Source organism: Pelophylax lessonae (assembly GCF_965119305.1).
Source record: "Pelophylax lessonae genome assembly, chromosome: 1".
NCBI lineage: Eukaryota > Metazoa > Chordata > Amphibia > Anura > Ranidae > Pelophylax > Pelophylax lessonae.
Genome location: NC_138768.1, coordinates 600,668,697 through 600,686,281, shown reverse-complemented (window position 1 = coordinate 600,686,281; position 17,585 = coordinate 600,668,697). Strand labels below are relative to the sequence as shown.

The window sequence follows — 17,585 nt, the reverse complement described above, 5'->3', positions numbered from 1 at the left end:
AACGTTCATTTTGCAGCTATTGGTATTTTTTTGCCAAAGTGGAGACTTTCAATTTTGCTCACCGAGGTGCTGTGAAATTTGCTTAAACAAAGAGAGTATGTTTTTTCTCTTTTTTTGGGTACTGTCAAATTTAGTTATTTTCAGGGGCTGTTTTTTGGCACAGGTAAAGGTCTAGGGTAGTTGAGAGAAACTTCCATAACCCCTCAGGAAAATTTAAATCCCATTATACACTTAACAATAACCCTAATTTTATCTTCCAATTTGACTCCAAAGCATTTTTCCAAAATTACATTTTGCAGACAACTACAGATTTTCACAAAAATAGATCTCAGTTTTCCTAATTCATAGTCTTAAGATATCATGGAGACTAATAGGAGCCTGATCTAGCAGAGGACTAAATACAGCTGACCTAACATTGCAGACTCACTCATTTTCTTAGAATTTCTCTGTGAACCATTTGGGGAGCTGTGAACTATTTGGTAAATAAGGAACATGCATATATTAGAACATTTCATCACTCTAATTTGTAAACTGGATATTTAAAAAAGTGACACATTCTTTTTTTTAGTTAGTATACTATATCTATACTTTAAGGCGCACTGACACTTTTGTATGCATATTGTATTGAGCACCTAAATCCATGGTACAATAAACTTTGTATGCACTATAGGTTGCATGCTTATTAATTTTAAAGGTAAACTCTGGGGAACAGAAAAAAAATTACCTTTGTATTGGGGCTCCCCCCACACTGCAAGGGTGAAATGCTCCTTTTTTACCTAAAGTGCCAGCTTTTAGCACTTTTTATGTACCATATCCCTCACTTCTGTAGGCTTCCATGGGACTAGCAAAGCCTTCCTTGGCTCTGTGTCTGGCCGTCACAGCTGTGAAGTCATTGTTTACAACATTCGTGCATTGTGAGAGAGAATGCAATGCGAGGAAAGCCCTACTGCAAGGGAATTTTTTTTTGTTCCCCAAAGTATAATGGGGTTTTTCAATACAAAAATGTGATAAAGTGCCAAAAACACGTTACTGTGCATATAAAAACGTGTGCACATAAGGATCAGCTGTTAAGGGTGTTTAACGAGCTTCAAAAATTACTTAATGGAAGGTTCAACAATTGATGTAATACCAATAGCAAGGTATTATAAAAGCAAACAAGGAGGAGGCAGGAAAATAGTCAAAAACATCAAAGGAGAAATATTGGTAAAACAGACACAGGAAAAAAAAGACAGGTACACTTAGGACAAACAAAAAAGTTGGCAGACAAGAAAAAGACAATTTTGCTACTTATTATTAAAAACAAATGCATCCATCAAAATTAAAAATGTAAAGATAAAGGAAATGATAAGATAATAATTAAATATTACTCACCAGTCAGTGGCCTATCCCCTGAATATTGGTAGCTTAACTCAGGATGAACCAAAAGACCAGCATTGTATCCCTTCTTAAATGCATCAATCATGCGCATTTCCAGTATCTCAATCACTTTTTTCTTTGTGACATGAAGAATTCCTAGATTGGGGAACCTGCAAGTAATGCAGCACATATAAAATACATAAAAACAATATATAATATAAATATATTATTGTATATCATGTTTTGAAGTGTGCTATAGTTTCAAACCGTATAATCATGGTTTACTATGAGAGCAGTCTTTCTTTCTCCTCCATGTGGGGACACAGGAAGTGTATAACTAAAGGCAAAACTTTTTTTTTTTATGTTTTGGATAGAGTGGAGTGAGATTAGAACACCTGACTGTGGGGTTGATTTACTAAAAATGGAGAATGTAGAGTCTGGTGCAGCTCTGCATAGAAACCAATTAGCTTACAGTTTGTTTTGTCAAACCCTAATTGAACAAGCTGAAGTTAGAAGCTGATTGGCTAAAATGCACAAATGCACTAGATTTTGCACTCTCCAGTTTTAGTAAATGAACCACTTTGTCTCCATTAAGGAGATTCCCCCTCTCTATTTATGATTTACAATCATCAGGGCCACCTTCTTGCCTAAGGTAGTTTCTGCCTTTTGCCTTAACGAACATATCTTTCTTCAGTCCCTCTGTTAGCTGCTGTTCACTAAATGGAAATTTCCTTCTAGAAATAGTTATGGATGTAGTATTTCTTTCATCCACTGCTTCTTTCAGAAAGACTGATTCTTTTTTTGCCATCCAATAAAGAGCCAAGAAGGGAGCATCAGCTTCTTGTTGCACCATCTCTAGGTGGCTCGGGAACACTATTATCCAACCCTTACCAATAAGACGCACTGTGAGTACTGGGCCTTTTGCTATCAAACAACTGTTTCCAAGATTTGTTAGGCTGTTACCTGGTCTTCTGGTCACACAGTCTCTAAGTTCTACCAGGTGGACGTTTTGACCTCACCTGTTACAAGCTTTTGGTGTTAGGTCCTTCAGGCAGCTCTTTGAGGTACAGGCAGGCCTCAGTTTTCCTGTTTCTTTTGCCTGTTGGTGATTGTTAGCTATGTTGCCCACCTTCAGTTGGGCTGTTGGGAGGTCTGGAAGGTTAACAACTCCATGTGTCCCTTAACAGGCATGAAAGAAAACATAATTTTTCTACTCACGGTAAAATCCTTTTCTTGGAGTCCACTGAGGGACACATTTGTTTGTGCTTATTATCTTGGTGCTACTTTGCTATACAACTGATGCATGCTGGTGGCAGGAGGGATTATCCTGGGCTGGTCTACAGTTGTTTTGTTTGCCAGCGTCCAATCCTTTCATTGTTGGCAGTATAACTTTGAGGTTAAAGACTTGCTGTGTACCTCAATGAACTCCAAAGAAATTATTTTACGGTGAGTACAAAAATTCTATTTTACATTATTAAATTAAACTAAACTGAGTAGATTTCGGCTTTCCTAGATTTTAGCTTTAAACTGACTAGGTGTTTGAAACAAACAAACGTTTACTGAGCCAGGTATATAATTACTGAGTTTTATCCCTTTATGCGCTTATGTTCAATAAAATCAACAGTGCAAGCGTAGCAAAACACTGTGGTCAAGTTCATTGTGTATCAACGTAAATTTAAAAGCCAAACTCAAGGCAAAGTTAAATAATTTTTACAGGTCTTATCCTTCCCATAAGACTGGAGAAGGACAAGAAAGGAGACATAGCATACTAATAGACTAATGCCTCTTGTTGGCACATGAGCACTGCAGCACAGATGAATGACTTATTGTTTTATTTTCTCCCTCCCCCTATCTAAGCTCTGCTATACAGTGGATTTAAAAAGGCTGATACTAAGTCAAAATCAGGTACTGCTTGTATTACATTTTTGTGAGGAAAGGGGAGGTAATATGGCGCTGTCAGGCTAATAAATAGGAAAAAATAAATAAATATGTCTTAAAGTGCACTGGTGATAGGTGAATAAGAACCAGAATATATAAAACTTCATATGGTGAATCCTTAAAAAGTGTAAATAAGTTTGAATAATTTGGTAAAAAATGTGTATCTATATAATGATAAATAGATAGGAAAAATTAAGATATAGGTGATAAATTATTAAAAATCAATGTGTAATCTTAAAAATATATGTATGACTATATAAAAGAATTATAAAGTGGTGTTATAAATATCCTCCATATATACTTAACCTCCCTGGCGGTATGATTATGTCTGGAATTACATACCAAAAGCGGTACAATTCTTTTCATGGAAATTTGGCGTTATGTATTATAGGCCTACAATTCTTAGTAATTACTGACTTAAACCTGACCAAAACAAGACTCTAGTAGACATCCCAGATGTGATAAATTTGAAACACAAACGCATGAATTATAATCAAATCAATAATATTATTTTATTATTTAATATATAATATATATAATAAAATTATATTATTGATTAGATTATAATTCATGCATTATATATTATATACAGATATGTGTGTGTGTATATATATATATATATATATATATATATATATACACACACATATATATATATAATATATAACGCATGAATTATAATTGAATCAATAATATAATTTTATATATATATATATATATATATATATATATATATATATATATATATATATATATATATGTGTGTGTGTGTGTGTGCATATTATATATATATATATATATATATATATGCATGCATGCATATATATATATATATATATATATATATATATATATATATATATAATATATATATATATATATATATATATATATATATATATATATATATATTTATATATATATATATGCATATATATATATAATATAATATAAAGTGTGTTTTGTGTAACGTTTTTTTTTTTTTTTTTGAATTTCCCTCCCTAGTTCCGCTCCCATGCAGCATTGCTGCTGCAGGGAACGGAACTAGGAAGTGATCGTACCGACGGAGGGACGGAGGAGCGGCGGGACTCTCGGCTGGCGGTCGCAGCAATGAGAGATCATCGCTGGATCGCCAGGATAAGGTAAGAGAAGCTCCGCTGCGCTCTCTGCAATCCACCCCGAGCGTGACTCGGGGTTACCGTTCCTGCAATGAAAAATCAACCCCGAGTCACGCTCGGGATTACCGCTAAGGCGGTTAAAGTGCTAATTAATCAATCAGATATATATTGTGCTAGTGGGCCAAACGATAAATAACTTTGTATAAATCTGTGCACATACAAATCATAAATAGTGTCCCAACAATTTAGATAGCATAAATAAATAAATAAATATAAAGCGAATATATAGGAAAATTGTCCATATAAATAGCCAAATATTAAATGGTGCTACAAATATAATCGAGTCCCAAGAAGGGTGATGAAGTAGGGATTTGACAGGATAAAATGGATTACAGGACTTCCAGACTGATGGGGGTGCTCAATACAGGAATCAGTGCTCCCCTCCTATTATTCCCGCACTCACCAGATGGTGGTACCCCCACAGGGGTAATCAGCGTTTGGGGTGACTCTCAGAGGTCCCTCCGAAGGTTGGCTAGTAATCCACTTAATCCCGACTTCGTATCTTACTCCAGGGGAAATTGATGAAAAATCCCTCCTCTTAGAGTACTCCAAAAATGTTTGAGAGATCCGGATGAGGAAAGAAAGAAGGGCTTTTTCCCATAAAGAAATTTCAACCTCCTCCAGATAAAACACACCGGCCGTCTTGTTCTCGAGGAATGTCAGGGAAAGATATCCTTCTTTAAATGACAGTCCCAGCCATGCTTCACCGTCATTACATCCACCGTTGAGTTCTGTGATTGGAGTTGGTGGGAATGTGATCTGTGTCTCTTTGGTGCTGTTCACACACAGCAACGGATCAGTTCACCTGCTTGAAACCTTTCCAGCCTCAGCACTCACTTCCACAGCCTTCTGGTGCATGGAGATCATTGCACCAGAAGGCTGTGGAAGTGAGTGCTGAGGCTGGAAAGGTTTCAAGCAGGTGAACTGATCCGTTGCTGTGTGTGAACAGCACCAAAGAGACACAGATCACATTCCCACCAACTCCAATCACAGAACTCAACGGTGGATGTAATGACGGTGAAGCATGGCTGGGACTGTCATTTAAAGAAGGATATCTTTCCCTGACATTCCTCGAGAACAAGACGGCCGGTGTGTTTTATCTGGAGGAGGTTGAAATTTCTTTATGGGAAAAAGCCCTTCTTTCTTTCCTCATCCGGATCTCTCAAACATTTTTGGAGTACTCTAAGAGGAGGGATTTTTCATCAATTTCCCCTGGAGTAAGATACGAAGTCGGGATTAAGTGGATTACTAGCCAACCTTCGGAGGGACCTCTGAGAGTCACCCCAAACGCTGATTACCCCTGTGGGGGTACCACCATCTGGTGAGTGCGGGAATAATAGGAGGGGAGCACTGATTCCTGTATTGAGCACCCCCATCAGTCTGGAAGTCCTGTAATCCATTTTATCCTGTCAAATCCCTACTTCATCACCCTTCTTGGGACTCGATTATATTTGTAGCACCATTTAATATTTGGCTATTTATATGGACAATTTTCCTATATATTCGCTTTATATTTATTTATTTATTTATGCTATCTAAATTGTTGGGACACTATTTATGATTTGTATGTGCACAGATTTATACAAAGTTATTTATCGTTTGGCCCACTAGCACAATATATATCTGATTGATTAATTAGCACTTTAAGTATATATGGAGGATATTTATAACACCACTTTATAATTCTTTTATATAGTCATACATATATTTTTAAGATTACACATTGATTTTTAATAATTTATCACCTATATCTTAATTTTTCCTATCTATTTATCATTATATAGATACACATTTTTTACCAAATTATTCAAACTTATTTACACTTTTTAAGGATTCACCATATGAAGTTTTATATATTCTGGTTCTTATTCACCTATCACCAGTGCACTTTAAGACATATTTATTTATTTTTTCCTATTTATTAGCCTGACAGCGCCATATTACCTCCCCTTTCCTCACATTTACCAAATATAGTTATCTATATTTTTGAGGTAGGCTGCAGTCATTTATTTACTTAATTTCCTCCAATAGCGCGGAAACTTTCCCCCTATATGTATTACATTTTTGTTTTAAAAGTGATACTAAAGTCTATTTTTAATACGTTTGGTTGGGCTGTGTGTATCAATAGATATACACAGCGCTAAAGCCTAACATAAGCATGAAAGCCAGGGAAAAAGGCTCATAATAAGTATCCTATAAAAAAAAAAAAAAAAATACAATAAACTCTACACCACATTGACTATTTTCTGTTCAGTGTCCCCAATTAAACAATAATATTCTGAGGTGCCAACAATGTTTTGTTGCCAGCTAAAGAGCACTTCAATTTGCATAATAAGCTAAAACAAGTACAGTCAAATAGTTTTTTTGCTGTAAATCAGTTGGTTTAAAGAGAATTGGACACAAACACGCATACTTTTTATTTTGCTTTATCAGTGAACAAAATGATAATTATTTCCTGTACCAAAAGTTTCTGTATTACATATATGTCTCGTACTGAAAGTATGGTTTCACACAAAGGGCCTCAAAGACAAACAACTGGAAGAAAGTAAAAGTTGATTTCTCATCTGCAGCAGTCAATCACTCATTCTATAACCTCCATAACTAATATATATATATATATATATATATATATATATATATATATATATATATATATATATATATTTATTTATTTCTATATATACAGTGGTGATCGAAAGTTTGGGCACCCCAGGTAAAAATTTGTATTAATGTTCATAAAGAAGCCAAGGAAAGAAGTATCACAGCTTGTAAACACTTTTTGTAGCCAGCCAAGAGTCTTTCAATTCTTGTTTGAGGTATCTTTGCCCATTCCTTACAAAAGTCTTCCAGTTCTTTGAGATTTCTGGGCTGTCTGTCACGCACTGCTCTTTTAAGGTCTATCCAAAGATTTTTAATTATGTTGAGGTCAGGTGATTGTGAAGGCCATGGCAAAACCTTCAGTTTACTCCTCTTGATGTAATCCCCTGTGGATTTAGAGGTGTGTTTAGGATCCTTATCCATCTGTAGAGGCCATCCTCTCTTTAACTTCAGCTTTTTCACAGATGGCATCAAGTTACCATCCAAAATTTGCTGAAATTTTATTGAATCCATTTTTCCTTCTACTCGTGAGATGTTCCCTGTGCCACTGGCTGCAATACAACCCCAATGCATGATTGATTCACCCCCATGCTTAACAGTTGGACAGAGGTTCTTTTCATTAAATTCTGTGCCCCTTCTTCTCCAAACGTACCTTTGCTCATTCCGGCCAAAAAGTTCAATTTTAACCTCATCGGTCCACAGAACTTGTTTCCAAAATGCATCAGGCCTGTCTATATGTTCATTTGCAAAGTTCAGATGCTGATTTTTGTGGTGAGGACGTAGAAGAGGTTTTCTTCTGATGACTCTTCCACGAAGACCATATTTGTACAAGTATCTCTTTATAGTGGAATAGTGTACAGCAACTCCAGTGTCTGCCAGATCTTTCTGGAGGGATCGTGCAGTCAAACGTGGGTTTTGAATTGTTTTTCTCACAATCCTGCGAGCTGTTCTGTCTGATATTTTTCTTGGTCTTCCAGATCTTGCTTTAACTTCCACTGTTCCTGATGACTGCCATTTCTTAATTACATTCCGAACAGAGCATATTGGCATCTGAAAACGCTTTGCTATCTTCTTATAGCCTTCTCCAGCTTTGTGAGCGTCAACTATTTTCAGTTTCAGTTTTTCTAGACTGCTTAGAAGATCCCATGGTGCTGATTGTTGGGGCAAGGTCAGATGAGTCTGGGCATTTAAAACCTTTGAGATTGACATCACCTGGTCTTCCCAGACAATGATTGAGAACAATCCATGACACTGGCAGGTCTCAGCCTTGCAAAGGGGGCAGTGCATGCTATAAATTCTGCAAGGTGCCCAAACTTTTGCAGACACCATTTTTTTTGTTTTCTGTAATTTTGAAAGTGTCAATGATGGAAATAAAATCTAACTTTTGTTGACATACGGTATTATAAGAATGTCTAATCTGTAATCTGATGCCTTTTGGAGATTTTTTCCATCTTTGCTTGGCTTCTTTATGCACATTAATACAAATTTTTACCTGGGGTGCCCAAACTTTCGATCACCACTGTATATATATATATACAGTGTATATATATATATATATATATATATATATATATACACACACACACACACACACACACGTGCATCTCATAACATTAGAATATTATCAAAAAGTTCATTTATTTCAGTAATTCTATTCAAAAAGTGAAACTCCTATATTTTATATAGATGCGTTACACACAGAGTGATACATTTCAAGCATTTCAGTATTCAGTATCAATTCAGTATCTCAGAAGATTTGAATATTACATAGGACTAATAAAAAAAGGATTTTTAATACAGAAATGTTGGCTTACTGAAAAGTATATCCACGTTCAGTACAGTATGCACTCAATACTCGGTCAGGGCTTCTTTTTCATGAATTACTGCATCAATACGGAGTAGCATGGAGGCGATCAGCCTGTGGCACTGCTGAGGTGTTATGGAAGCCCAGGTTTCTTTAATAGTGTCATTCAGCTCATCTGCATTGTTGAGTCTGGTGTCTCTCATCTTCCTCTTGACAATATCCCACAGATTTTCTATGGGGTTTAGGTAAGGGGAGTTTGCTGGCCAATCAAGCACAGTGATACCATGATCAATAAACAAGGTATTGGTACTTTTGGCAGTGTGGGGCAGATGCCAAGTCCTACTGGAAAATGAAATCAGAATCTCCATAAAGCTGGTCAGCAGAGGGAAGCATGAAGTGCTCTAGAATTATTTCTTGCTAGAGGGCTTTGCTGACTTTGAACTTTGAACATGGAACTCTGTCTTCCCCCAATCAGAGCAACTCCACACAGTTAGCAATGACACATTTAAACCTTCGATTGCCTCTGATGTTAACCCCTTCCCTGACAGTGTCATTACTACAGTAACAGTGCATATTTTTAGCACTGTTCACTGTAATAATGTCACTGGTCGCCAAAAAAGTGTCATTTAGGTGTCCGATTTGCCCGCTGCAATGTCACAATCCCGCTAAAAATCGTTGACCATCTCCATTACTAGTAATAAATAAATAAAAATGACATAAAAAATCCCATAGTTTGTAGATGCAATATTTTTGTGCAAAGCAATCAATCTACGATTTTTTTTACCAAAAATATGTAGCAGAATACATATTGGCCTAAACCTATGAAGAAATTATTCTAATTATTTTTTTTTCCAAATTGGTCTTTTTTTGAGATTTAGGATAGCAAAACATGGTATATATAATGAACGAGTGTTAACAGTATATAAGAAAAAGGAACAATAACGCATCTGAAACAGTTAGTGGCATGTTGGTTATAGGCTTACCTATAGGTACAAGTGTCAGAGGAGGGTTTACTTCCTCTTTAACTGCATTTACCTGGGATATCACATAAAAAGAAATTCGATTTTTTACATTTTTTTCATTAAATGTATTTTATAGCAGAAAGTAAGAAAACTGGATTTTTGTCTTGCTGTAAAATCCTTTTCTCTGAGGTCCATTGAAGAACACAGCTCCATATCTTCTTGACCGATGGGTTTATGCTGCTCTCCATAGGAGTAGGATACTAGGGGGAAATAAATGTGACCATGCCTATAGGGCAGTCCCAGGGGGTGTACTCCCACTTCCTACTATAGGACTTCAGTTTTGTAACAAGCAGTGTCGGAAGAACATAAAACCCAACTCAATAGAAGGGCGGATGCTGTGTCTGTCAATGAACACCAGAGAAAAGGGTTTTATGGTAAGACAAAAAATCCAGTTTTTTCTTTCATTCATTGACGGACACAGCTCCATATCTTCTTGACCGATGGGACGTCTGAAGGTAGTGTCAATATGAGGGGTGGGAATAACACAAGAAGAAAAAACACACTTCCCAAAGGCTAAACATAGCCAACCAGGCAAAATATGAGCTCAACCAGGAACAAATGGAGCTCACCTGACAAAAATAACAAATACACCCACAAAGAGGACTAAACCTCTCCAACAGCGGCCTGCAAAACCCTGCAGTCAAAAGAAACTTCCACAGATGCCAACAAGGGGTCTATCCGTAAGGATAAACAAAGAATCCAATTTCTGGAATGACTCAGTCGCCGTCAGGTATACCCCGATTGCCTGAACCACATCCAAAGAATGTAAGGCAATCTATTTTAGGATGCTTAGGCTTAGTACACAGAAAAGGCAACACAATGTCCTCATTTAAATGGAACAATTGACAGGTACGAAGCACCACCTTATCTCTGTGAACCACCAGGTAAGGTGAACCGACAGCACCAAATTGAGGATCCAAGGAGCCAACGGAGACCTCACAGGGGGAGCCAGGTGGCGGACCCCCTGAACAAAGGTTTGAACTAAGGAATTTGTGGCCAACGGGAGTAGAAAGAAAATATCTGGCCTTTGATGGTACCCAAGGCCAAACACTGATCTACACCTCTTTGGAAAATCTCCAAGACACGAGACACTTAGAAGGAACTGGGGGAAACACCCCGAGACTCACACCAAGTAATGTACGCCCTCCAGATTTGATAAATCTTCCTAGAAGTCGATTTTTTAGCTTTTACAACGTAGGAATCAACGATTCAGACACCCCTCTATCTTTCAACACCTGGCTTTCAATAGCCAGGCTGTCAAAGCCAGCGACTGTAAAGCAGGATGGAAGATCGGCCCATGAGTTAACAGATCTTCTCTGAGAGGGAGTCTACAAGGGACATCGGCGACCAGCCATACTAGGGCTGCGTACCAGGACCTGCAAAGCCAGTGCGGTGCCACTAGGATGACCAGAATCCCTTCTGCCTTGATCCTTCGCAGAAGTCTCGGCAGAAGAGTCAGCGGAGGAAATGCATACATTAGAAAATATTGGCTCCTAGGAGCTACAAGAGCGCCCCGTGGCAACGGCCAGAGGATCCCGAGACCTTGCTACAAACCTCTGCACCTTCCTGTTGAGACGAGTGGCCAACAGGTCCACATTAAGAGTCCCCCATCTGAGACACAGTTGATGAAACACTTCCTGGTGGGGAGACCATTCTCCCTGATCCAACTTCTGCCGACTGAGGTAATCTGCCTGCCAATTTTTCACCCCTGGAATATGCACAGCAGAGATGGCTGGAACAAAGCGTTCTGCCCATCTTAGAATACCGGCTACTTACCGGCCGCTAGGACACTTCAGTGCCCCCTTGATGATTGACATTGTCCGATTCAATCCTCACTGGGCACCCCGGCAGACGATCCGTCCAATGAATTAGGCAAAGCCTGATCGCCCAAATTTCCAGGATATTGATTGGCAGACTGGACTCCTTCTGAGTTCAAACCCCCCTGAGCCGGATCCATACCCAAGGTACCTCCCCATCTGGAGAAGCTGGCATCCGTTGAGACCACCTTCCAGTACACCTTCTTGTTGAAGCACTGGAGAGCCACCAAATCAGGGATCCCCTTGTACTCAGGCTTAAAAGGATTAGATTGTCTAGAGCCTGTGGATTCTTGTTCCATTTGACAAGGATCTCTTTCTGTAGAGACCTGGTATGGAACTGAGCAGCTGGAGCCGACTCGAAGGTGGAGACCATCATGCCCAGCACTTGCATAGAAGTCCTGAGGGATGATCGCCAGTTGGACAACAGGAGCCACGTCGCATCCTGCAACTTCTTGAGTTTCACCTCTGGAAGACACACCTGGGCCAAGGTCATGTCCAGGGTCAGGCCTGGATAGTCCAGTTTTGTGAACGGAATCAGAACAGATTTTTGGAAAAATTTTCCATCCGAACTCTTGCACCAAAATGTGCAGATTGTCATTTAGGGCATTCGGAGACTCTGCTCGCAAAAAGGAGATTGTCCAGGTACCCCAGCACTGCAATCCCATTCTGCCTCAGTAAAGACAACACCGGGGCCAACGCTTTTGTAGACACCTGAGGAGCCGAGGCAAGACCAAAGGATAATGCCACAAATTAATAGTGCTCCTCGCCTATGGCAAAGCGAAGGAAACACTGATGCCCGACATATATTGGGATTTCAAGGTAAGCGTCCTTGATATCGATAGAGGCCAGGACATTTTCTTGATGAAAGGATGCCACCACCGTGAGAATGGATTCCAATCGAAATTTCAGAATATTACGTAACCAGGTATGATGGTGACCACTATCAAGTGGCAAATAGGCATTTCTGTCTGTAGATTCAAAATAATTCCTAGTATAAAATCTATCTATTTCTTTAAAAATCTCTAAATCTAAAACTATCACCGACTCTCACTAATGGTCCAACTTAAAACAATATTTTTGGGAACTGGAGGCCCCCATCACGGTAGAAGATCTGGACTTTGCTCTGGCACAATCTAAACCTAGAAAGGCACCGGGCCGGATGGCTTCACTCCGTCCTATTATAAGACTTTCCATGACGGTCTCTCCCCCCACTTGCTAGTTGCCCTCAATGCGATTAAAGACGGCCACCCTTTTCCGGCTGACTCGTTGCGGGCCCATATCTCCCTGATACCCAAAGAGGGTAAGGACCTGTCCGGTTGCTGCAACTATCGTCCTATAGCACTTCTCAATGCGGACCTGAAATTGTTCGCTAAAATCTTGGCCAACAGGCTTATAGGGCACGCTCCGTCTTTGGTCCACATTGATCAGGCAGGTTTTGTCCCCCTCAGGGAGCCGCGGGATAACACCATCCGAGTCCTCAACTTCATTCATGCTGCCAGGTCTTCCAAAACCCCCTTCTGCTATCTACGGATGCGGAGAAGGCTTTTGACAGGGTTAACTGGCAGTTTATTATGTCAGTCCTGACCCACATTGACCTCGGGCCATCCATGATGTCTTGGATTTTGTCCCTCTATTCGCATCCCTTGGCTGCGGTCAGAGTCAATGACACACGTTCCGACTTCTTCCCCATCTCCAATGGGACTCATCAGGGGTGCCCTCTATCACCCCTAATCTTTATCCTTACCCTGGAACCATTTCTCTGTATGGTCCGGAAGGAGTCGGAAATCGCGGGATATCGCAAACCCTCTGGGACCCATAAGGTTGCGGCTTTTGCCGACGACCTGATCTTTTCTCTCACCAACCCCGGCATTTCATTCCCAGTCTTGATCCGGGCCATTCATCTCTACGGAGACCTTTCCTTCTTTCGTATCAACTTCACCAAGTACTATGCCCTGCCCATCGCCGTCCCGGCTGTTGTTGTGGAGGGCTTGCGTCTCGTTGGATCTTTTAGCTGGGCCACTGGCTCTATCAGGTACCTTGGCGTCAACATCACGCCTGACCCTGCGGCTCTCTATGAGGCTAATTTTACTCCTCTCCTCGCTCAAATTAAAGCCGACTTGGCACATTGGCACTATCTCACCCTGACTTGGTTTGGCAGATGTAGTGCCCTGAAAATGACCACTCTGCCCCGAATTCTCTACCTGCTGCAATCCCTTCCGGTGCCACTCCCTGCTGTCTTCTTCCGTCGAGTGGACGCTGTGTTCCGGGAATTTGTTTGGTCCCACCGTCGGCCCTGCATCAAACTCCAGCTCCTATATCTTCCTAAGACGTGTGGTGGGGTGGGCTTGCCAAACATTAAGGCTTATTTCAGGGCGGCTCACCTAACCAGATTGATTGATTGACATTGCCACTTGGTGGCGAAACGTTGGGTGGCCATGGAATTGGAGGACTCGGGTGGCACAGCTAGGAGTTGGCTGTGGATCTCTACACCTCTCCCAGGGGAGTTGCGGGATAATCCCACTTTGGGATGTACGCTCTCTGCTGTCAGAGACACTTTTTTGCACACTACGGTCTCCCCGCTCCCCTCGCCGATGGTTCCTGTGGTGGGCAACCCAGGTTTCCCTCCCGGGCTGGATGGTGGTGGGTTCCGTGGCTTGACTGCCGCGGGCCGTGTCCATCTTGTGGAATTTTTGGGAAGTGACGGTGACTGTGGGGTCATTATCGGGAACCGTGGACCCTCCACTAGACTTGGAGTGGTCTCCAGCTTCTGCATTTCCTCCGGGGGACTCTCCACCTCCCCGGTATCTCCCGTCCTCTGACTGCCCTGGAGCGGATCTGCCACAGTCGGGAACCGACGTAACACACCCTTTCTGTCGCTTATGCGGCACTGAACAATCCCCCCGCTGATTTTTCCCCTCCTTTTCTTGCCCACTGGGATTCTGACCTCCGTACCACTTTCACGAAATCCCAAAGAGACAAGATCCTTCTCTTTGCGCATAAATCCTCCATCGCCACTAAGATCCAGGAAACAGGATACAAGGTTCTCAAGCATTAGTATAGGGTGCCGTCTTTCTTACACCAGTGTTTCCCTCTGGCATCGGAAAAATGCTGGCGCTGCAATGACGCCACGGGGACGATGTTTCATATTTTTTGGGAATGCCCGCTGGTCAAACAGTTTTGGCAAGCGGTGGCTGGCGTTATTAAACAGCTTACTAACGTGGACGTGGCGGATGATCCTGCGGCATGCTTACTGTACCTCACCCGACGGCCAGTTAAGAAATACAAGTTCTCTCTGACTATTCAGCTTTTAAATGCTACCAAAGCCTGCATACCCCTCTGTTGGAGGTCACCTGGTACACCCCCAAGGTCTCTGTGGTTTTCCAAGGTTAAGGAGCTTCGGGACATGGAAGACTTGTCGGCTACCTTGTATAATCAAGAACAAGCTTTTCGGGACAAATGGAGACCGTGGGACTACTTCACATGTACAGATGCTTACCTGCAGGAGCTCTCTGTCTCCGACTAGGGCTCTGGGGGTGCGGGGGGGTGGGTACGGGCCTGAGGACCCAGGTACCGCCGGCCTCTTCAGCTTCCTTCCTGTTCCCTTCCTTCCCCCTTTCTTCTACCTTTTTTCTTTTAGCCCCGCGTTTCCAGCTCTTTTTCTCTTTCTCTCCCATCTGTACCTACTCGTACTTTCTCCCCGAGACTGGGATCTTCTATAGCTTTTATCCCTGCTAACTGTTCATTCCCTGACTGACTCCATGGTTTGGAGTTACCGTTTCCTGCTCTGTACAGGAGCCCGTCCGTCGGTACTACCCTGGTACCCGACACCCATAAGTTTGTTATAAATTGAGATTGTTTCCTTGTTATCCAAGCTGCCATCTTTTGTAACATTTGGCATGTCTGTTCTCTTGCACATCCAGGGGGGGACTGATCCCACCTTTCTGTTCCAGTGGACTATATTCTTTTTACAGCTATGGTAACCTTGGTGAAGCGCTGTTTATGATGCTGTTGTCAGATTGTACTGTTTCATCTTTACCTGATGTGCCTTCACTCTGTTTGTATTGCAACCTCTTACTAAATAAAGGAATTACAAAAACAATATTTTTGGAATTATTATTCATGTTATCTGCAAAATTATCGAGAGACAGTGAGTCACCTCTCCAGACAATCAACAAATTGTCTATGTACCTCTTGTAGCACACCAATTGCTCAGGGCGTTTACTGAGGACACCCGAAGCTTCACAGAAAGCCATAAATAGGTTTGCTACGCTTAGGGCAAATTTGGCACCCATAGCAACACCCCTTATCTATAGGTAAAAGTCACCCCTGTACCAAAAGTAGTTGTGCTTGAGACAAAAATTCAAGCATTCCAAAATACCTTTTGTGACCCCTGGAAATATTAGCATTTGGCTAGGGTGTCTTCATGACTAATAATGGTATATGGAGAACCTACATCAGCTGTAGCTAAAATGCAAGAGTCTATATCCCTCAGGGATCCCACAGTCTGTATAATGTGTTTCGTATCTTTAGTATAAGCCTCTGTTTGTGTGACTAAAGGTTGCAGGAAAAAATCAATGTACTGACCCAGCCTGGAGTCAATACCATTGATTATATGTCTACCAGGAGGTTTCAAAAGTATCCTTTTGAATCTTGGGCAAAAAATATATGGTCAGGGTTTTTCACCCCTGTGGGTTGAGATAGAGGCCCTCTTTTTTAGTGAGGTAATCCTTTCTAAGTCCTTTACTAACAAGGACATCTAGCTCCTTTTTATATTCAGGAAGAGGGTTTTTGTTTAACAAGGAATAGGTATCCCTATCCGATAATAATCTCAACATTTCTTCTGAATAGTACTCTTTACTCATCACCACTAGTCCCCCTCCTTTATCTCCGATTTTATCACTACGTCCTTCCTCTGTTCTATCTTGTCAATACCCTTTTACAGCCACTGTGGATGGTGAATCTTTTTAATTTTTTCAATATCATCCACCACTAAATTTTGAAAAACTTCCAAAAATGTATTATCAGTGTTTTAAGGGTTAAAAACTGATTTGTTTCTAAGGTTAGAGTGAAAAGTGTTAGTCGTCTGAGGAGGTCTATTGTCTGGTTTGGATAAAAAGTATTTCTTTATAGTAGGGTTCGGGGTAGGGGGTCACCTCGACCTCTCCATCCCTGATATTGGTAATTTCCTGAATTTGGATATTGTTGATATCCCCATATGTTACCTCTTTTGCCTCTTTGGAAACCCCTCTGTGGTCCCCCTCTACCCGGCCTCCCTCCTCGCCAATGGCCTTTATAGGGGAGAGGTCTAGGGTAATCCTGAAAATCTCTCATCTCATTAGGTGGTACCCTAAGTGGTTGGGAACCGGGTGTCCGGATTAGGGGGGCAGGTGAGGAAGGCATGGTTTCTCTTGGGGTGTGCTTTCCCGATAAAGAAAAAGGGTATCCTCTTTCACATACGTTTGCCACTTAAAAACCTCATTATTTTTCAAATCAGTGGTGTCCCTAATACATTTCTTATGTTTTTTCTCTTGAGTGTCTTTATCTATTTTTTCTAATTTCTTTTTTAATTCTCCTGATAATTTAATGAACTCTGAAGTGTCCTTAAATGGCTCTATTTTTTCTTTAATATCCTTAATCTGATTTTCTAATGTTTTTAACTTTTTTTGTTTGCGAGCGAGCGAGTAAAAATGTTTTACTTCCTTTAAGACCCTTAATGATCTCCACCATTGAAGAACCGAACAAGCGGTCTCCTACAAAAGGGAGAGCAGTCAATACCTTCTTAGAAGCCTGGTCCGCAGACCAGTATTTCAGCCATATCATGCGGTGCAAAGTCACCCCCTCACAGACACCCTGCAAGCTAAGGGAGCCGCAT

At 40.8% G+C, this 17,585-nt stretch overlaps 1 protein-coding gene across 2 annotated transcripts in view; it reads right to left on the bottom strand.

The window, feature by feature from the left end:
* The window catches only part of NFKB1 (nuclear factor kappa B subunit 1), a 206,026-nt gene that overhangs the window by 126,950 nt on the left and 61,491 nt on the right, over positions 1–17,585 (bottom strand). For both annotated transcript variants that reach the window (XM_082244169.1, XM_082244170.1), the window contains exon 6: positions 1,372–1,526. In XM_082244169.1, the coding sequence (XP_082100295.1) occupies positions 1,372–1,526 (155 nt within the window). The remainder of the gene's footprint in view (positions 1–1,371; positions 1,527–17,585) is intronic.